Source organism: Cannabis sativa, chromosome 7 (genome assembly GCF_029168945.1).
Source record: "Cannabis sativa cultivar Pink pepper isolate KNU-18-1 chromosome 7, ASM2916894v1, whole genome shotgun sequence".
Taxonomy (NCBI): Eukaryota; Viridiplantae; Streptophyta; class Magnoliopsida; order Rosales; family Cannabaceae; genus Cannabis; species Cannabis sativa.
In genome coordinates, this window is record NC_083607.1 from 60,924,386 (window position 1) to 60,936,968 (window position 12,583).

At 35.6% G+C, this 12,583-nt stretch overlaps 2 protein-coding genes across 5 annotated transcripts; one reads left to right on the forward strand and one right to left on the reverse strand.

The window, feature by feature from the left end:
* The first annotated feature begins 1,209 nt into the window (after positions 1 to 1,209).
* On the forward strand, positions 1,210 to 6,874 carry LOC115697539 (protein MEI2-like 5). 4 transcript variants are annotated; one of them, XM_030624591.2, is made up of 13 exons: positions 1,210 to 1,546; positions 2,418 to 2,509; positions 2,593 to 2,724; positions 2,804 to 3,273; positions 3,391 to 3,549; positions 3,633 to 3,749; positions 3,839 to 3,990; positions 4,192 to 4,283; positions 4,385 to 5,342; positions 5,431 to 5,515; positions 5,624 to 5,692; positions 5,931 to 6,101; positions 6,211 to 6,874. In XM_030624591.2, exons 2-13 carry the CDS (start codon positions 2,479 to 2,481, stop codon positions 6,340 to 6,342), a joined length of 2,568 nt encoding a protein of 855 aa, XP_030480451.2. In that variant the 5' UTR covers positions 1,210 to 1,546; positions 2,418 to 2,478; the 3' UTR covers positions 6,343 to 6,874. The 4 variants fall into 4 exon arrangements, with proteins under 4 accessions (XP_030480451.2, XP_030480453.2, XP_030480454.2 ...); XM_030624593.2 differs by having other exon boundaries at positions 1,244 to 1,546; positions 2,466 to 2,509; XM_030624592.2 differs by having other exon boundaries at positions 1,545 to 1,678.
* A 208-nt stretch (positions 6,875 to 7,082) lies between these two features.
* Positions 7,083 to 11,650, reverse strand: LOC115697533 (phytochrome E). The gene is given in 5 exon segments (XM_030624583.2): positions 7,083 to 7,405; positions 7,407 to 7,589; positions 8,033 to 8,326; positions 8,416 to 9,220; positions 9,331 to 11,650. Coding segments are annotated over 5 exon segments (3,387 nt in total). The 5' UTR covers positions 11,390 to 11,650; the 3' UTR covers positions 7,083 to 7,359.
* Between the last annotated feature and the right edge of the window lie 933 nt (positions 11,651 to 12,583).

Below are 12,583 nucleotides of genomic sequence, written 5' to 3' on the forward strand. Positions count from 1 at the left end.
CCCCAACCCCTCTCTCTTCGTCTCTCTAAAATTGGAAAAAAAAAAAAAAAACTCCAGTGGTCCGATGGTCGGACCATGGGTCCGATGGGTCCGATTGGTCGGATCCCAATTTTAGAGAGACGAAGAGAGAGGGGTTGGGGGGCTGGGGTTGTTGGAGTTTTCTTCGGGTTCCGTGGGTTGAGCATCGGTGACAGTTTGGGGTTGGGGTTGAGCGTGGGTGAACGTTTCGTGGGTCACCGTTTGGGGTTGATGGGTGGCGTTGGGTGTTGGTGAGTTGAAAGAGATAGAGTCAGCTGAGAGTTGAATTCAAATGGGAGGGTTAGTTTTGGAAAATTAGTAAAATTGGCATATATTAGCAATTTTAGTAAGTATGTATTTAGGAAAAAAAATAATGAGGTTTTGTAAGTATGGAAATTCAAATTTCCCTTGTAGAATCACTCCAAAATATATATCTAAAAAATAAGTTCCTTTTCTTTTTTGTTCTCAATAAAATAAATTATTATTAAAAAGCAAATTATAAATTAAATAATTTATAGTGTAAAAAATATAATTTTCAATTACAAATTTAATTTTTAACCATAATAAATTATATTTTTAAAATTTCCCTAATTACCTAATAAATAATATCGAGTCATTATTTAAAAATAAAAAAAAATAATATTATAAACAAATCAAAGTTAATACATACAAAAATTTCATAAATATAATTTAACTATTATTACCTTAGATCAGACGAAATGGAGGCAAAAGCTCTATTTATGTACTAAATTGGATCACGCAACTCTCTCTGAAAATTGATTATGTTGAGACTGATGCTCTTCGTATTTCATCAGCAATCAATCATGCATCCGTAGATTTATCTGCTTTTTTTGATTTAATTTTAGATGTCCGTTGTCTTCTTTCATTTTTCCCCGGCATTGTTGTTTCTCATGTTAAGAGAAATGCTAACCGAGCTGCTCATGGTTTAGCAAAATATGCTCTTGAGTTGGATGTGGACACTTGTTGGAGAGGAGAAATTCTATCTCTTATTTTCTCTGTTGTTGTAAACGATAGTTGATTATAATAGCAATGAAACTTTATAAAAAAAAAAAAAAACTATTATTACCTTTAAAATATAAATTTAAATATTTATATATAACCAAAATTAAATATTATTACCTCATATGATCATACATACATACATATATGCATATACATAATACATATACACATATACATAGATCTATATATATATAAGAGAAAAAGGGAAGAGCTTCAAACTCTGTTTCTGTTTCTCTCTCAAATCATTCTCTGTTCTCTTTTGAGAGTTTCTTTCGTCCAATCATCATCATCATCAACTTTTTCTCTCTCTACAAAAATCAGAAGAAGAGGAGAGAGAAAGTGACACACATACACACACACTCTCTCTCTCTCTCTCTCTCTCTCTCTCTCTCTTCCCTGTAATTTCGGTTCCGTACGTCTCTCTCTCTCTGTAAATGGTAGAATAAGAGTGACAAATCTTCTCTCTTGATAATTTCGCTTTTTAGGGTTTGTCTGCTTTTTTCAGGTAATTTTTCTATTTATTTTATTTATTTATTATGATTCGGCGATTATGGAGTTTGATCGGTTTGTGAACTTAAACACATAGTTTTTCAACTGACTAATTTCAGTGATTGGGTGTGGCAACTTCGATCAAAAAGTAGAGAACTTTGATTTGGGATTTTCGAATGATTTTCTTATTAACTAATTTGAGCATTTGGGTATTCTTTTTGTGTATAGTAGTTGTTAATCCTCAGAACAGTTTTGACTTTTCTTCTTTTTCTTCTTCTTTTCTTGTTTATTGGAGTTTAGTTTAGTGTCTTTTTTGTCTAAGCATATATATAAATATATTAATATAATATATGATATATTTCCTTTATGACTGTGAATTTAGTTCATATATATATATCCATTTTTTTCTTTTTCTTTTTTCAAGTATGATTGCAACAAAAAAGACTTTTTTTGGGTTGGATTTTAGTACTGAATAGCTATATATAAATTCATCACAATTGTTTGACTTTTATTTGTTTAGAAATGAATTTCTGTCTTTTACAACAGATAAAAATGTTCCCTTTTTCTTTTTTGGTTTTTCTCAGAATTGTAGAAAAGTTTGCTTTAGTGAGGATTTTAATGCCGATTGTGATATGGGTTTATGTTGTAGAAAGTAAAATTTAATTATTGGAATTCAGTTCTTGATCTTTTTTTTGACCATTTAATAATATTTTAAAATCTTTAGTTCTTATGATGCTAAAAATTGAGTCTTTATATTTAGTATCATATCAATGTGATGATGTAATTGCTCATAAGCTATTGAAGGGAATGATATTTATTTAGTTTGGATTAAACCTTTGTTGCTTTGTGTAATTTTCTCTAATGTATATTGTTTCTGTTAATTACAGTGAAGATTTAACTCTTTATGTTCCTTTTGATTATCCTCTTCGAATCAGCAAACCGAAATAAATGAATCCCTTTACAAATCATTCCTCTTCAGGTTCATTTTCATTTCTTGAACAAATTATACTTTTGGCCAAACTTAGACTGGAATGTCCTAATGTTTGTTACTGTGTCTTGTAGGCCCAACAGAGATTCCAGGAGGAAACATTCCTAAAGAAATGGGTCGCGGTGCCTGGGGAACTAATGCTTATCGTGCCTCGAGTGATGCTACCTTGTTTTCGAGCTCATTACCTGTTCTTCCACATCCTAAGTGTATGAATGTATTTTGTTTATTTAACTTTTGAATTGTTGTCTAGTAGTTGTTTTCTTATCTATTTGCATACACTTGCAGTGAACTTGAATGATATTGGGGGTAGCTATACGTCTGTTGATGATATCTCGTCTGGTATAGAGAAACTTGACCAAAATATCGAAGATGATGCTTTACTAGAAGATGGTAAAACTCATGCGATTGGAAATTTGCTTCCCGATGATGAAGAGGAGCTCTTAGCTGGGATTGCAGATGATTTGGACTTAAGCGAGTTGCCTGCCTCGTTAGAGGACTTGGAAGAGTATGATATCTTTGGTAGTGGAGGAGGCATGGAGTTAGAAACTGATCCACAAGAGAGCCTGCGAATGAGCTTGTCTAAGGTGAATTTATCTGATGGTTCTGTTGCAAACGGGCTGCCTCCTTATGCTGTTCCGAATGGTGTTGGAACTGTTGCTGGAGAACATCCTTACGGAGAGCATCCTTCTAGAACATTATTTGTTCGAAATATCAACAGTAATGTAGAGGATTCTGAACTTAAAGCTCTCTTTGAGGTACTTTGATTTTGTTGTTAATCATTTCTCGACGAGCACACATACCTCTGATGCCCCGAGCTATTTCAATTCTTGGGTCTAAATTATATTCTATTTGTTTGTTTTATCATTTTGTAGCAATTTGGAGGTATTAGAACTCTTTACACAGCCTGTAAACACAGGGGATTTGTGATGATATCTTATTATGATATTCGTGATGCTCGAACGGCTATGCGTGCATTACAAAACAAACCACTGAGGCGGAGGAAGCTTGACATTCATTTCTCAATTCCAAAGGTTGAAACTAATATTTCATACATTTGTTTTCTACCTATTTAACTTTTGGCATCACTTTTTGACTTTTGTTTTGTTGACCATAGGATAATCCCTCAGACAAGGATATTAACCAAGGAACACTGGTAGTTTTTAATTTGGATCCGTCCGTTTCAAACGAAGATCTTCGCCTAATATTTGGTGTTTATGGGGAGGTTAAAGAGGTATGGTATATCTTTCTAATGTCTAAACTCATTTATCTAATGCTTTTATGGTGTTTTAACATCCTTTTGGTATCTATTGGACACAACAGATAAGAGAAACACCACATAAGAGACACCACAAATTCATTGAATTCTATGATGTTAGAGCTGCAGAAGCAGCACTCAAGTCATTAAATAGGAGTGATATAGCTGGTAAAAAGATTAAGCTTGAACCCAGTCGACCCGGTGGAGCTCGTCGGAAGTGAGTATATCTGTTATCATTTATTACCCTATTTAGTTAGTGTCCACTAAATGAATTTTTTGTTGTTGATGCTCTTTGTTTCATTACTGAATTTGCTGTTGCTGATGTAAAAGTCTAATTTTCGTCTTTCTCGGTTTTGGTTCTTTGTTAGTACCTAGTTATGTCTATTGAAACAATCTGTCTTTGTTCTGTACTTTTTAGCTTGATGTTGCAACTGAATCAAGAGCTTGAGCAAGATGAAACTCGAACCTTTCGACATCCAGTAGGTTCGCCATTAACCAACTCTCCACCAGGTAAAGATTTTTGCAAGAGGATTTTAACTTGCGAGCAAATGGCGAGTTATGAGTTGATTATAAGTATAACTCCAATTTTTTTTGTCTAAAAATCTTGACAGGTAACTGGATGCAGCAGTTTAACAGTCCTATTGAACAGAGTCCCATGCAGAGTATTAGTAACTCTCCTGGTTTCAAGAGCTTGAGCCCAACCAACAATAATCTGTCTGGATTAGCATCGATTTTGCATCCCCAAGTATCAAATACTGTGAAGATTTCACCGATTGGCAAGGACCATGCGATCGGTAGTCATGTGGAGCATATGTTTAACAATGGTAGCTCAGTGCCCGGGTCATCGTTTCCACTATCAAATTCATATCCCGAGCTGAAGTTGGGTGACTTCCATGGTAGTGCACCGTCATTTGGTCCTTCAACATCAAATGGATCTAGGGTAGAAACTTTATCAGGGCCACAGTTCCTTTGGGGAAGTCCAAGCCCATACACAGAGCGTGCCAATTCAGCTTGGCCAAGAACAAGTGCGGGACACCAATATACATCCACTAACAAAGGCCTTCACTTTCCAATATCAGCTCGCCAAGGTTCTTTTCTTGGTTCGTCCCACCATCATCATGTTGGATCTGCTCCCTCTGGTGTTCCTCTAGAGAGGCATTTCGGTTATTTCCCCGAGTCACCAGAAACTTCTTTCATGGGTCATTTGGCGTATGGAAGCATGGGCTTAGGAGGCCTCAATGACAGGAAAGTATTGGCGAATATGGGTCCTCGTACTGCTGCCATCAACGCTGGAATGTCATTACCGGGAAACATGTCTGAAAATGGTTCTTCAAACTTTAAGATGATGTCCTCTGCAAGGCTTAGCCCCATGTTTTTAAACAATGGCTCATACCATGGTCAACCATCTACAACCATTGATGGTTTTGCTGAGCGTGGTGCCCGGAGCAGACGAGTTGAGAACAATGGAAACCTTGTTGATAGCAAGAAACAATTTCAGCTTGATTTGGATAAAATTATCGGTGGGGAAGACACCCGAACAACTTTAATGATAAAAAATATCCCAAATAAGTAAGGCTAACATCTTAAACTCCACACCCTATTATTATCTAACTTCTTTTATGGATATGGTGACTGATAATTTTTGTTTGTCTTCTAGATACACTTCAAAAATGTTACTTGCTGCCATAGATGAAAATCACAGGGGTACCTATGATTTTCTCTATCTGCCAATTGATTTTAAGGTAATTATTTGATATATCAAAAGAGAATTTTTATATAAAGTTATGAACTTTATCTAACTTCTTTCATAGAAAATTATTACTGATTGATATTCCTTTCTGTGATTGCAGAATAAATGCAATGTGGGTTATGCTTTTATTAATATGCTGTCTCCTTCTCACATCATTCCTTTCTATGAGGTAATAATATTCCTCCATTTTTGTTAGATGTATTCTGATTGGTCCATTATGTTCTTTCGACTTATCTAAGAGTCATTTAGTTTGATCCCATAAGGTCTGAGGTTCGAGTTCTTTTTGGGTACCTACATAGCAATTGTTATAGTTTTTCGGTCTCCAAATATTGTACGATTAAGTGGGGATTCTAATTTCAAAGAAGAAAAATTTCAGATTGCCTTAAATTCCTAAATTTGTGGTGCAGGCATTTAATGGGAAGAAGTGGGAGAAGTTCAACAGTGAGAAAGTTGCATCTTTGGCATATGCTCGGATCCAAGGAAAGGCGGCCCTTGTTACTCACTTTCAAAACTCGAGCTTAATGAATGAAGATAAACGTTGCCGCCCAATTCTCTTCTATTCCGAGGGTAGCGATGAGGTAATTAATAAAACTCGATAATCTTTTGGTGAAGCCAATGGTGTTTTCAAATTAAATTGTTAATTCTCGATGATTGCAAACTTTATGTCATTGTGTTTACGCTATGTAGGTTATTCAGGAACATCTTCTCTCAAACAGTTTGAACATCCAAGTCTGTCAACCGAACGATTCACACTTAGGTGATTCGTTGGATAGCCCGCCAGAACATGTCTTTCATGACATACCCGAAAAGAGTCAATAGTACATGGCACAAATTGCCGCTGACCTATTTTGATTGCGGCTGTGGGTTCTAACCATTGCACATAAACTCAAGTGTACAAACTTAGGGACAAGAGAAGAAAAAAGAAATAGTTGGGTGGTGTTAAGTTTATTGTGTTATATAGCCTTTTTTTTCTTTCTTTTTTTGCTGTTATCATCTGCAGAAAGAGCTTCGACGTTTTTGATGTGCGGCTCGGTGGACTCGGGGAACATGGAGCTCTGGTTCTCCTGAAATTGTCAGATGCTTTGGGGACATAATGCTAATCTTCCTTTTGGTCTCATTTTTTTTTTTTTTTGTTTTTATGGTCTTATTTGCTGATTCAGTGTTCATATGGATATGTGTGGATAAATTTGTTCTTTTTTTGAGAGGATTGGTAATTTAACATGGGGTGAAAAAAATTGTAAATGGGGGGAGGAGAGAAATATGTTTTCTTTTTTCTTTTTGTCATTTTTATTTAATGTATTTAGATCTTTGAATCCATAAGTACATATATTTAAGGAACATTATTGCCAGATATTGGTTTCTTCTTTCAAGTTTTATTATCTTTCTTTCGTAAGGAAAATTATGAAAACAAGTCATTTCATGCCCATTTCTCTTGTAAAATTATAAAAATTTGAGAACAAAAACAGAAATAAGTGTTTTTCTCAACCTCTATGCATTGATTGAGACCCTGAAATTTGTAGCATAAATAGTAGCTAAGATAGTTATGAAAGATTATTGAATGGAACTAAAAACAAAAAGCTTATTTTTATTAGTTTTGTGAGAAAGAAAAAAAATACAAAGATGGAATGGAATATACATTTTGATACAGAAGTTTGTGAAAGTAGTTTACATACATACATACATTGATAAAGGAAAAGCTATAGTAGTAGAGCCATGAAAACTGGTAGTAACACTGGGGATTTACCGGGTTATATCAGGCGTTTCAAACCCGTGATAGAAGCATTCGGTTTTTCCTCGAAAAGTTCTAAGTTCAAGTTCAAGTCATCCTGCTTAAATCTACTCTTGTTCCTCCTCCCCATTGTCGTTCTTTCCTCGTTTTGAATTCTACGTCGATAAGGAAGTAACATTTGTCATTCTCTCTAATGTACTTGATCTGTCCATTCATTCTACTGAGAAGTTTTCGAGAAAGGTTTAACCCGAGCCCTTCTTGTGAAGTCCAGTGCTTTCCACTCTCAACCATGTCTTGGATAAGAGCATTAGGAATACCTTCACCAGGATGACTCATTCTACATTCACAACCACACAATTTCGACATAATTATTATAATAATTATCATTCGAGTTTGTTTGAACCATGAAAAGTTGTAGTTTTTACCCGACCAACATGGCATTGTTTACGAAAACACAATTTCAGTCAGCTAGCTCAAATGGTTGGGTGTGTACTTAAAAAGAATCACAAAGTTAGTTTGGTATCTAACTCATGTCCCATCTAAAAGTAATAACAAAATTTTATTCAACTAACACTACACCAAACCCTATAAAAACTAACTAAAGTGACTCAAGAATTTTTAGCAAAAGCTAATTGGGTCTTGGCTTCTATATATAGACCAACTGGAGTCATTTCAGTATTGATTTGATTTGTACTTTTGATCATACTCTATGTTAAGTTTTCAGCTCATTTTCTAAAAAATAGAAAGGCTCATGGTTTGTAAATAATTAGATAAACGAACCTGAACTGCAAGCGAATGAATTCATTGCCATCTTGTATAATCTTCAAACCGGAGGAAATTTTAATTTCGACCCAGCCTTTCGATGTTGGTGTGTAACGTACAATGTTGAGAAGGAAATCTGACAAGACTAACTGTAGTCTAATATAATCGCCATACAGACATAACGATTTGATTTCTTCGGGTATCTCATGATATAGCTTCAGCTTCTTTTCCCTCAAAAGTAGCATTACTTGACTAACAACAGCATCTAAAACATTTCCCAATTGAAACTCTTCGATATTAAGCTCCAAAGTACTGCCACAACCAAGGTAATATGTTAGATATTGTATTGAATGAACTCATAAAAAATGTTAACACTAATTAAGATGAAAAAACTAACTTACCCTTCTTCTATGCTTCCTAAATTTCCTTCAACAATCATCATGATTTGTCTTTCACATGCATCACTAGCCTCGAGAAATTGCTTCTGATGTTCTGAAATGCCTGTACTTTCCAAGAGCTTGTGAGTAAATCGAATACCATTTAATGGATTCTTCATTTCTTGTCTTAAGTAAGCTAACTCTTTAAGTTTCGAAACATCATCTCTTTCCTTTTTCCTGATTAATTTTGAGGCTTGATATGGGTCAGATGCAGTCTGTAAGAAGCAGAAACAACCAATTGGATTGCCAACAGCATCAGTCCTCTTGTTTGCTGTCAAGAAAACCTTTACCATCTTCTCGTTTCGGTCAAGAAACTCCAAAGGAAACTTTTCAATATCTTGGCCACTGATTCCCCTATACAAAGTTATCATAAACTTGGTCAATGAATCTTGATTGTCTAGCCTACACAAATTTCCGAAAATTTCTCCAAGGAGCACTCTGCCGATAACTTCATCTCGTGTCCAACCAGTCAACTTTTCCATTGCTGCATTCCATTCAGAACAGCGAGCATTCTCATCCGATGCAAATATAGGTGGAATCAATGGATTAAGACTCTGTATGATCGCCTTGTAATCACCTTGCAAGCGAATGAATCTATCCATAACAAATTTCTCCCGAGTGACATCTTGACCCACAAAAGTCACACCGACTACATTCTTCGCATAATCCCTACTTGTACAAGTGTTGGCCACAATATATATAACATTGTCTGCGTTGTTCTCAGCCCCGAAATTTCTCATCTTTAACTCTATATTTGCTTCTTCCACACCTGAATACGATGAAACCATTAAATCAATTATTTTCACCAAGATATATTGAAGCAAAAATGATAGAAGTCCTGAATTGTTCAATTCACTACAAAGACAATAAAACAGTTACCTTGCAAACCTTTGCTTAAAATATTTCGAACAACGTGAAGTGAGTCCTCGTGAACAAGGTCATCGACTAAGGACTTTCCCATAGCTTCATTAGCTTGTAAGCTCACCAACTCAGCAATTTTCTCATTCCAGCCATTTATTAAACCAGATGAATCAACTCCAAAAATAGGAACTGTTGCTGTTTCAATCAATTTAACCATCTCACAAGCCACAGAACTGAGTTCTTGCATCCCTTGCATCTTTGTATTGTCAATTTGCTGACTATTACTCGCTTTGAAACCACTCCCATCCATATCCTTAAATGAGTCTCTCATTATGAGCTGTAGAGAATGAATGGCATCAATTTCAGAAGCCCCCCATGGCAAACTTTTACTTTTCACTACTTCAAGAAAAGCTTTAAAGGAAGATCTCGGGTGCATCCTTTCACCGTCATCCTTATCTTTCGGATGATGCTTAGCTCCTCCCCACTTAATTTCCTCAGCAATGTGAGACCTGAACCAAAATAAGTAATCATTTCCGTTGATTCTTGCAGTAGCCATGCCACAAACAGCATCACCGAGCAATGCAGCACCAGGGTAACCAGCATCTGCCAAACTATCCGTACTTAGCCCCGTGGATTCTCCATGATTTGTTCTGAGCCATTCCACAATATCTTTTACTTGTGATTCAGTTGGAGTTACCCCAAGTAACCAACACGAACCCTTATAGTACAATGCTGCCCCTTCACACTTCACTAGATCCTTTATACTAGGAGATTGGGTTACAATCCCAAAGGGGGCATCTCGGAGAAGCATGTCACAAAGCAATGTCTGTGTTCTGAGAGTTTGTTTCTCTGCTATTTGAGCTGCCAACTGAAGCTCCATGTTTATCTGCGATCCAAGTGCTTGCATAAGAAACTCACAAGCATACCGAAGAGTGAAAGGAACATAGCGAGCTGTAGTGTGGTGGCACACAACCAACCCCCAAAGCCTTGAAGTTGATGCTTCATTATTGTTTACAACAACTGCCATTGCCAATGATGCAATTGACTTCATATTAGCCATGTACTGTGTGTGACAACCGTGTGGTTGGCGCAGTGTAGAATTCACCAATGACACCGGTTGTCTCAGCTCTTCACTCTGTATGATCCTAACTGGTTTGGCATTACAATCACAAATGATTCTAGTTCGGTTTTGCTTAAACAAAAACCGAGCAGCTAATGGAATATCGGTTGAAGGATAGTGTAATCCCAAGAAAGGTTCTAAATCAGACCTCCTAATCTCAGACATAACTTCACCATGACCATCTTCATGAAACTTATAAACCATAACTCTATCATAACCAGTTAGCTTCTGAACATCTTCAACAACAGTATCACACAACGCGGCGATATCTCCCCCGGGGAGAGCCTGCAGCCTAGAAATAGCTCTAACCGCGAGCTTCTGAGATTGAACAGCTCCAGCAAGTGACAATGCTGGATCACCAGACTGAGCAGGCTCCAAATCAATCACAATTCCCACATCAATTCTATGAAGTATAGCATAAAAAGGCTTCTGGGTAGCTCTAGAATAAACCCAAATAGGATTTAGTAAAGAAATCTCCCTAGAATCAACAGCTTTGACAAGTGAAACACCAGAAGTGGGAGTAAACAGAGTTTTAGCATCAACCCCAATCAAACCCAATTTCTGTCTCAACACTAATTGAGTATCTAAACCCAAAACAACACAGCAATTCTCACTATAACTTAAGATTCTAAAACTAGGTTCTTCAATTACAATCAAACAACCAAAAGGTTGGATAAGACCACCCCTTTGCATTCTAGTTAAGTAAGCTGAAATTTGCTCGTCTGGTACACTTTCAGGAGCATTAACAACTGATTTTGTATAGTTAAAAATCTTACCTTTAAAATCAGAACTCTCAAACTCAGCAAGTAACCCAGCATCTACATTGTACTGAACAATTTCTTTGCTCTTTCTAGCTGAGTCTATGTCGGTGGCGGCGTTTGCATTAGGCCTTAAATTGCCAGCATTAGAAGATGATGATATATCCATAGTACCCTTTTCACTGCTTCCTTTCTCCATTGAAAGGGCTCCCTTTGATGGGTTTTCTCTCTCTCTTTCTCTCTCTCTCTCTCTCTCTCTCTCTCTCTGGTTCTGAGCATGAAAAGCTCAGAGAAACACAATGATGAAACCAACAAACCCTACTAATTTAGTCTCTACTTTTACCATTTTTAACTCAAAGTTTTAAGCTTTGCTCAACCATGATTTATATAATTTTGGAATAAATCATGAAGTTGCAAACTTTGAACTTTATGGTAAACTACAAAAGTTAAGGGCTTATAATTTAGAATGAATAAAGTCTCTAACTTTACTTGGGTAATTGTTAGAATTTGGGAATTGTGGTGGAGAAAGTAGAATAATGTAGAGTGTATGTGGTTTGAGAAATGCTAAAGAGCATCTTAAGGAATTGTATTATTATTGGTGCAGTTTAATATCGTGTTTTATATATTTTGATTTATAAAATAATATAGGAATTCACTAACTACTCACAATGTATTACATTAGTATGGTGTTAGATGAGTAATTCATGTATTTTATGTGTGATATTAAGTTCTCATATATTGTCAATATTGTATGTATTCTCGACAGCTCGATCAAAAATCGTTTTATTTTAGCTCACTATTTTCGAATTACATGTGGTTCTTTTGGTTTTATTTTTTCAAATAATTTTTGAATTTAGTGGCTTTTTGAATCAGATACTCATTAGATTTTTTGTTTTAGCTCTAAGTGTAATGGAAAAAATAGAATGAGATAAGATGTATCAAAACTAGTCGACTTTCTTTATTTGGCTGTTGGCTGTTTTCTAGTATTAGTAGGTTTTATAATTTCGTTGCCCATAACGTGGTAAAGTGTACTTTTACCCACAAAATATTTAGTGATATTCTGATATCTACCATCCCTTTAGATATTTTATGTAATGATCAAGAAGTCTAACTGTTTTTAGTTATATAATTACACTTTTATTCAAAAAAAAAAAAAAAAAAAAAACCTCCCACACATTGTGAGTTAGTTGAGATCCTCTAACAACAATAAAGATTGATTAATGCTTATAAGGTTTTAATATACTAAATCAAGTTCTTCAAATCTCATAGTTATGTACTAAGTTGTGAATATGTGTTGTAAATCTATATTTTATAAAGCTTACAAAAATATGTGTTAGTTGTTGTCATATAAAGGCTCCAATCGTGCTCCACTTTTTCTCTTTTACCTCTTTTA

What these genes read in the sequence shown, in the direction of transcription:
- LOC115697539 (XM_030624591.2), top strand. Translation starts at nt 2,479, where the DNA reads ATGAATCCCTTTACAAATCATTCCTCTTCAG. An exon ending in TACAAATCATTCCTCTTCAG is followed by an intron (nt 2,510 to 2,592) that starts GTTCATTTTCAT and finishes TGTGTCTTGTAG; the next exon opens with GCCCAACAGAGATTCCAGGA. An exon ending in AACTTAAAGCTCTCTTTGAG is followed by an intron (nt 3,274 to 3,390) that starts GTACTTTGATTT and finishes ATCATTTTGTAG; the next exon opens with CAATTTGGAGGTATTAGAAC.